The 8,567-nt window shown below is 47.2% G+C and overlaps 1 protein-coding gene across 1 annotated transcript; it reads left to right on the top strand.

Annotated features, from left to right (window-relative positions):
* The first annotated feature begins 929 nt into the window (after positions 1-929).
* ADRB1 (adrenoceptor beta 1) lies at positions 930-3,333 on the top strand. Its single transcript, XM_019556338.1, has one exon. It carries the CDS (start codon positions 1,028-1,030, stop codon positions 2,321-2,323), a length of 1,296 nt encoding a protein of 431 aa, XP_019411883.1. The 5' UTR covers positions 930-1,027; the 3' UTR covers positions 2,324-3,333.
* The last annotated feature ends 5,234 nt before the right edge of the window (positions 3,334-8,567 follow it).

Below are 8,567 nucleotides of genomic sequence, written 5' to 3'. Positions count from 1 at the left end.
TGACGGGGAGATACGCCGGGCTTGAGAAGCACAGATCCATCCCCCACCAGGCAGCATACACTTGCACCGCTGTCGATACTGCCTACGGGCCATAGCAACTGTTGCTGGCTTCCGATGCTGAGGTTTTGAATGCAGCACATGCAGCGAGAGCCCCTGCCCCATCCCCGCGGGCTGTGGCGAGAGCGGCGATGCAGAATGCCCCCCGCGCCGCCTGCTCGCTTCTCCCCACCAAGCCGCAACACCGGGGCAGGCCTGAAGCCTCCTCGAGACATCTGCCTCGGGTGGGCGAACTTCTCCCTCCCTTCTCCTCCTCGCTTCTCGGCAAGGAAACAAATGCAGATATTCGAGGACGACGAAAGGAGCTCCGTTTTTAGTGAAGAATGGTACTTTCTGGCCCAGTAAGGCTGGGCACTTCGCAGGCATCTCCATCCTCGAGGCTCTTCGGGTAAATCCGGTATCTTCCATTAGACCAACTCAGTAGTTGGAACAACATTTTCTTAGCAAGCTTTCGGGTTTAACAACCCTTTGTCAGGCGGAGGAGGCATCGGCATCTGCAGTGGCGGGTGCTCTTCCAGCGGGGCCTTCTGGGCTCAGAAATGGGCTTTACCCGCGCGCGCCCTCACAGCCCAAGCGGCACCGCGGCCCCGGCGCGGGGGCCGACGCCAGCCGCTGCCCAGGGCCCTCGGCAGGCGAGCAGGAGCCCCAGGAGGGCGTTCGTGCCCGGAAGCGCCGCAATGAAGAACTTTCGGAGTCCCCCTTTTGATTTTTCGCCCACATCCGGCGCGGCGAGTCGCGGGCGCCCCCCACGTGCGGGGGTGTGTCCGCGCCGCGCGCCCATTGGCCGCCGGGCAGTGACGCGCGGCGCGGGGGCGTGCCGCCGCGGCAGCCGCGGGAGCTCACAACCATGCTGCCGCCCGGCCGCGGCGCTCCGGCTCCGGCTCCGGCTCCGGCTCCGGCTGCGGCTGCTGCAGGGCGGGCGCCCCGGCTGGTCTTCATGCCTCCGGCGCGGCTGCCCTGAGCGGACAGCATGGGCGATGGCTGGCTGCCCCCGGACTGCCAGCCGCACAACGGGTCCGGCTCGCCGCCTCCCGCGGCCCCCGGCAGCGCCTCCACGCTGCCGCCGGCGCCCGGCAGCCGGCCCGAGGGGCTGTCGCAGCAGTGGACGGCGGGCATGGGCCTGCTGATGGTGCTGGTGGTGCTGCTCATCGTGGCGGGCAACGTGCTGGTGATCGCGGCCATCCGGCGCACGCAGCGGCTGCAGACGCTGACCAACCTGTTCATCACCTCGCTGGCCTGCGCCGACCTGGTGATGGGCTTGCTGGTGGTGCCCTTCGGGGCCACGCAGGTGGTGCAGGGCCGCTGGGTCTGGGGCTCCTTCCTGTGCGAGTGCTGGACCTCGCTGGACGTGCTGTGCGTGACGGCCAGCATCGAGACCCTGTGCGTCATCGCCATCGACCGCTACCTAGCCATCACCTGGCCCTTCCGCTACCAGAGCCTCATGACCAAGGGTCGGGCCAAGGGCATCATCTGCACCGTGTGGGGCATCTCCGCTCTGGTCTCCTTCCTGCCCATCATGATGCACTGGTGGCGGGATGGGGATCCCCAGGCTCTGGATTGCTACCAGGACCCCGGCTGCTGCGACTTCGTCACCAACAGGGCCTACGCCATCGCCTCCTCCATCATCTCCTTCTACATCCCTCTGCTCATCATGATCTTTGTCTACATCAGGGTGTACAGAGAGGCCAAGGAGCAGATCAAGAAGATCGACCGATGCGAGGGTAGGTTCCACAACAACCACCACCAGCAGCCTCCTGCCCAAGGCCACTCTCACCACCAGCCCAAGCTGGCCAACGGCAGGGCCAGCAAGAGGAAGAGCTCCCGGATCATGGCCATGAGGGAGCAGAAAGCCCTCAAGACCTTGGGTATCATCATGGGAATCTTCACTCTCTGCTGGCTTCCTTTCTTCCTGGTCAACGTGGTCAACGTCTTCAACAGGGAGCTGGTGCCAGACCAGCTCTTTGTCTTCTTCAACTGGCTGGGATATGCCAACTCTGCTTTCAACCCCATCATCTACTGCCGCAGCCCTGACTTCCGCAAGGCTTTCAAGAGGCTGCTTTGCTGCCCCAGGAAAGCCGACAGGAGGCTGCACGCCAGCGGTGAGGAGCTCTCCCGGTTCCCAGGGAGTTTCATCAATACTTTGGGCACCCCCGAGCGCAGCCTAGGCGGGATGTGGTCCGACTGCAATGGGGGTACGCAGGGAGGCAGCGACTCCAGCCTGGAGGAAAGGAATAGCAAAACCTCCTATTCGGAATCCAAGGTATAAGGACGGGGTGGGGGTGGCACTGGGGAACACCCTGGACACTGAGCACGAAGAAAGCCAGCCAGGGAATGAGTGAGAGGAAAAAATATCAGGAGTTTGGTTAAGCAAACAAACACCAAACAAAACCAATCTCTGTCTCACTGGGGAGAATATCTGTGTTTACTGAAGACTAAAAGCAAGTGAACTTGTGTGCAACATACCTCATCTGACATTGGAGGAAGCCGCTGACCACTGAACAAAGGAAATTGAAAGCTGTCTCAAGCTCTTTTTTTTTTTTTTTTTTTTTAATTTTCTGACAGGGAGTTAGGTGGCAACAGGCATTTTGAAAGGGAATAAGAAAAAATCCTTTACTCAGTTAAGCTGCTCTAAGAGCTGCACTTGCAGTAGAGCCCGATCCTGAAGCGTTGGGAGTTTAGCCACTGACTTCACTGTAGCTGGGATTGCGCTGTATTTAACCTTGCTTCCAAGCTGAGGACTGTAAACTCTCCCTGCCCCTGCTCTTGGTGGCTGCAGTCCTTGCTTCACACACAGACAAAAAAACCAGTCTGATTTGAACAAGTGCTGCTTGCACACAGCCCTGTTGAAGTTAGTGGAAGCTGCAGGTGATCAGCACTTTTTGCAAATCAGGTTTAACAGTGCTTTATAAAAGTGAGTCTGTCATCTGGCACGTTTTATTTTAAACTTCAAGTAGCTGCGTTCCCCTGTTATTTAAAGTAAAGATGAAGGGAAAAAAAATAACTAATGAAGAATCTTGATATACTTGTATTTTGAACAGAGCTTTTCTGATTTTTATCTTCTGCATCAGCAACCGGTTGACTTCTTATGCTTATCTTTTCTTGCCAGACCATACCAATCAGGCTGAGAAACTTTCTACCTCAAACTGTGCATATTGTACAGGGGAATAAAAAGACATGTTTATATTAAACAGCTTATTTATGTATTGATATTATTATTTTCTAAAAAGAGGCAGTGAGCCTTCTGCAATTTGTTCATTGTAATTGAAGATGAACAGTTCAAAAATAAATGAATCCTGGCAACAACAACAAATTTACTGCACATAAAAAAAATGGCGACAGAGCCATTTTTGCACAGTGTTAAGAATCATAAAATTAATTGAAGATGTTCCTTGCACAAAAAAAATTAAAAATAAAATGGGGGTTCAAATATCATCAAACCTGAAAAAAAAGTTCTTTCTGCTCTTGTTTAATATGTTACATTTTTATTGAGAGAGTAACTTTTTATATTATTTTATCGAGGTACTGTAAATGCATCCGTATTATAAATTAAAATATCTTAAGGGTCTTTTATTATTATTTTAATATTTTATGTCCAAGTGCCCACGTGAATCTGCTGTTATTTTAGCACTTGCGTGTCATTTCCATTTTCCTCCCGTGTGTGTTTTTATAAGGTATTTATACTCTGGTGCAATTTACTACTGTGTAAGTAATTGGTCTATGTGCAATAAATAACATTGCAGCACAAACCAGCATGTATGTACAGTGTGTCTCTATAGGTTCTGAAACAGTACCCAGCTATAATGGAAAGAACAGAGTTTTGTTTTTTGCAAAATATGGATCAAATTACCAATACTGTCCTATCTAATGGCTTTTCCTGACAAAATACTGTTTAAAAAAAGTGTTCTAGACCAAATAAGGTTGTGTTTTCTGTTGCGTTAAGGGCTGCCGACTTCCCTCAAAAATTAATGGCCAAAGACAAGGTGTTTCCAGCCTGATAATAAACACAGTTGTTTTCTTTAGCCTGTTGGCTTTACTGATCTTGTTGAATTATTAGACCAGGAGTCAGGGGATTTATTATTGAAAAATAGAATAAAATGGTTTTGTATTTGATTTGAAAACTGTTGCTAATAGATTATGCAGTAGATCTCATGGTGAAATCAATGATACTCTTAAAATAACTTCACTGGATGCAGACAGACCCTATTCAGTGAAGCCAGCTCTTTCCCACTGAAATCATTGAGAATCTATGCGGATTTCAGTACAAAGGAGATTATGCCTTGTAGCAGTAGATGTAATAAGAAGTTTGTGATCGCTTGAAAAAATATGCCAGGCTTTCCTACTACATTACTGAAAAAAGTGTTTTCAGAAGAAAGCACTACGTATTTGATCCCTTCATTTCTTGATTTCAATTAAAGCTAAAGGCAGTCGTCTTTAACTTTAACGGGTGCCAGATCAGGCCCTGTAAAGTGTTTTTTACACTGCGTATCAGTTCCATGCAAAACCCCAGTAACACATCTATAGATTAAAGAACTAATTATATAGCGAGAAAAGCAATATGGTACTCGGTAGCAATATTTTCCCTAGCTGTATATTCCTTTAGGGCTGGATTCTCTTACCCTCGCACACACCGTGCAGTACCCTGCTGACACAGGTACCCCTGTGGACTCCAAACAAACCACGATGAAAGAAGTGCCAAGGGGGCAAGGATGGCAGACTCTAATCCTTAATGCAAATCCTGAATGTAGAACTCCCATTATTGTCATGAGGTATGTTTTATTATGGTAGATTCAGAGAATTTTTCATGACTGCAACTTGTCGTGGCATATAAAACACCGAAAAGCCAGACGGCTGGGTATCGTAAAACACCGCCATGATGTCATGCACAGAAAAAAAGTGAAGCTATTTTTAGCTTTATTATACTCAAAAATATGGTTGAGTTAGAAATCATGTCCCGGTGAGAAGAGTTCTGAAAGTCAGTTCTGCAAGAAATTGGCCGAGCTCTCTTAAATAAACAGTTTACTCCATTTTTAAAAACTAAAGATTTTTTAATGCTGTCTTAATGTTACATTTTAGGGATAAAGACATAGAGACATTTTTTACACAGAACCAAATTGAAAGATACTTTGAAGTCACTGGTTGTTTTGCCATTGGTTGCACTGGGGTTAGGGTTTGAACTACGGTTAATTATTTCTGCTCCAATAGAAGCTTCCTAAATGCCAAGGTGAAGCCAGGGCAGTTGCCAAATGAAACATGTTCCATCAGTCTTCTAACGACATGCACTTTTAAAAGCCAGGATCGAATTCTGCCTTTAGTTACACCCTGCAATTCCAGCAAAGTCAGCTGAATTGCAAAGAGTGTAACCGAAGGCAAAATCTGAGTCCAGCTGTCTGATAGCCGGGTTGATTTTATGTGCATCATGTACAACAGTGTGTTTAGTGTGCATATGATGGATAAGAGTAGAGTGAGTATTTGCTTCTCTTTCCTTGTAGAAAGTCACAGGCAAATGGAATTAAGCCTTGATTCAAGCAAAGGAGGTTAGCACATGTTAAACATTAAGCATGTGAATGGTCCCATTGAAATCAGTGGGTCTACTCACACACCCGAACTTAAGCATGTGAAATGCTTTGTTGAAGTGGAGTCTTCAGTGACACATTTAGGACCAAAACTTGTTCATATTACTCTTATTAGTAACAGCATGGGACCATGTTCATCTGTTGTACGATTAAAGGCAGTCGAGCTCCACAAAAAACTGCATTGCTGATTGATTACAGGGGGATCAGCTGCAAGAATAAATTAATCAGTTATTGTTGCATTTTAGCCAACCAGAAATAGCCCAGTGGAAAGACTATGTATAGATATATTTACTGGGTTTTTAAAAATAGGATGGTCTTGATCTTGATGGATGTTTACATACTTAAATCTTCAGTAATCAATAAAGGTATTCCATCCAGCAGTGTGAATGGCCAGTACCAGTTTAACTTAGTGCAGTATGAAAAAAAGTGGTGGCATGATAACCTTCCAGATAAAAAAGACATATGGCATACATGTGTGGAAAGAAGGAGAGACTATTGGCTAGCAGTGCCTTATGGATCTCTTTCTTAGTACAGACTGTTCTTAGTATTGAAGAAGTATACTCTAAGAAGAGTTACAGGACAGCTGAAATACTCTGCAGGCATTGAGTCAAAACATCCATGATGAATATATTTTTGAAGAAAACCAGACAGGGATTAACAATTGGAGCTGCAGTACAAATAGTAGACATGCAACTATACACGCATGCACACACACTTTTACAGAAAGGTAAAGTAACAGAGAAGAATGCAGCTCTGACGGGGAAGGAAATACAAGCAGAACAGAAACTCTACTATCGGGATACAGGCTTTATCTATTAGAGCCAATGTGACTAGCTGCGGTGTTTAACCTTTAAGCACTTAACTGGCTTGGTTTTCAGCCACTATAACCTCTATTGACTTAAATGGAATTTCAACACTTGTTGGATCACTTCTCCTTAGAGCCTAAATATAAATCTCGCAGTATAAAACTAGATAAGGTAGTTTGAACATATGGATCTATATATACCTGCTTTATCCAGGAAGAAAGCCTAAAGTAAGCAGGTCCTGTAATTTGCGTCCATCTGGAGACAATGTAAGAGAGAGGTGCCTTTTTGAAGGTATTTGGGCACTTAAAGATGCAGATATGTGCCTGCTGATATTTTCAGAGTGCCCAGGCATCCATGGGAGTTAGGTGCATTTTTGAAAATACCACTCTATATCTTCATTTTTAGGTAAATAAATTCCTTTCAAATGCCCAGATTGTGATTCGTGAATTGTATGTACATCTGGTAACAAAAAACATTTGTTGGCAGTGATTGCTATTAAATTTTACATAGGAAACTCAGCCTAAAATGCTGACAAACAGATCTTGATGCAGTACACAAAAGAATTTGAGAAAACTGGTAGTTTGTTTTTGATAGAGTGCACTATTTCTTTTGCAAACGGTTTCTTGGCTGGCATGAAAGTGTTTTCAAATATAAGGACAACTTCCTTATCTTGGGTCTTTTTTGAGGCCTTATCTGAAATTGAAATTTTATTAATAACTTTTTAAGTGTCTATTTTGCAAACCTTCCTTGTCATGCACACTTTCCTAATTTATTGTAATTTCCTATCTGGTCCGGTGTACTTACTTCCTGTCTGTAATACATCAAGTTGCGGGAATGGAAACTGTGCAACCATGAACTAACAGTACAGACATACTTTAAGCCAAATTCTGTCTTCAGTTGCACTCTTGCAATGCCACTGAAACCAGAATTTGGCCCTTATAATCTAATCTTTTATGAGAGTTACTAAGTAGTGGCTCCAGAAAAATCCATTGTCACCAGTAGTGACCTTTGCTAATAAAGCTGGAGCAATTAGTCCCTTTAAAAGCTGTCAAGGAAAATGCTAACTGCTAAACAACAGTTAATGTTGTATAACTAAAATAATGAATGTTTTGTTTGTTGGTCTGTGTTAGGTGAAGTATTGGGAAATAATTATCCTTTGACTAGCGGCCAGCTTTGTACTAATCAGAAAGGAGGAGACATGTTCTGTTTGAAGGATTATACCTAAAAATAGTTTCTGCAGTCACATCAGCAACTGGAATGAAGTAAATTCCCGTGGACAGATACACGCTCCGCTTTATTTCAGTTCCACTCCTAAAAAGTCACAGTTCAGGTTAAACCATGGGTGGGCAAAATATGGTCCGTGGGCTGGATACAGCCTGCCAGGCCATTCTGTCCAGCCCGTGGGGCCCCTAAAAAATGTAGAAAATTAATATCTATTTGCCCCTGGCTCCTGTCAAAAATGACAAGAGACAGGGGCAGTAGGACCCAGTGGAAGCCCTGGCAGGTTCCTGCCACAGCAAGGCCCACCTGGCCCCACCCCCCCAGCCAGAAGCCCCTGCCTAGCAGAGGCTTCTGCTCTGGGACTGTGGCACTGTTCGCACCTCCCTGCACCTGAGCAGGAAATTAAGGTAAGAAGGCAGGCAGAGAGCCAGGGGAGGACCCAGGGGATTGCCCCAGCCCTTGGTGCCAGGCCAGCTCCTGCTGAACCTCACGGTCCGGCCATGCAGCTGGGAGCCACATGGTGCCAGAGTGGGCGACAGGCAGGTGGGAAAGTGGGGAAAGCCACCATGGGAGCGGGAGTAGAAGCAAGCGGGCCCACAGGGCTTGCATGGTATCCTGGGGCCAGAACCTGCAGGGCCCAGAATGGGGCAGCAGGAGTGCAGGGCACGGGCCGGCAGGGGTCTGTGAAGCCAGGCTGGGCTGTGCCAGCAGGGAGAGGGGGGAGCTGGCCGGGTTTCATAGAGCCCCTGCCTGCTGGGACCCCATGCTCCTGCCGCCCCACTCTGGGCCCCGCCGGCGCTGACCCTGGGATACCAGCACAGACCCCGCACTCCTGCCTGGCTGTCACAGGCTCCTGTGCACCCACTTGCTCCATCCCCCTTACCAGCCCCATGGTACATGTGGGGTGAGT

Source organism: Crocodylus porosus, unplaced genomic scaffold (genome assembly GCF_001723895.1).
Source record: "Crocodylus porosus isolate Cpor-Errol unplaced genomic scaffold, CroPor_comp1, whole genome shotgun sequence".
Classification (NCBI taxonomy): Eukaryota; Metazoa; Chordata; order Crocodylia; family Crocodylidae; genus Crocodylus; species Crocodylus porosus.
The sequence above is the reverse complement of the archived record's forward strand: the minus strand, read 5'-3'. Positions and strand labels throughout refer to the sequence as shown.

Bases quoted from the DNA above. Each gene is read 5' to 3' on its own strand.
- ADRB1 (XM_019556338.1), top strand. From the start codon at position 1,028: ATGGGCGATGGCTGGCTGCCCCCGGACTGCCAGCCGCACAACGGGTCC.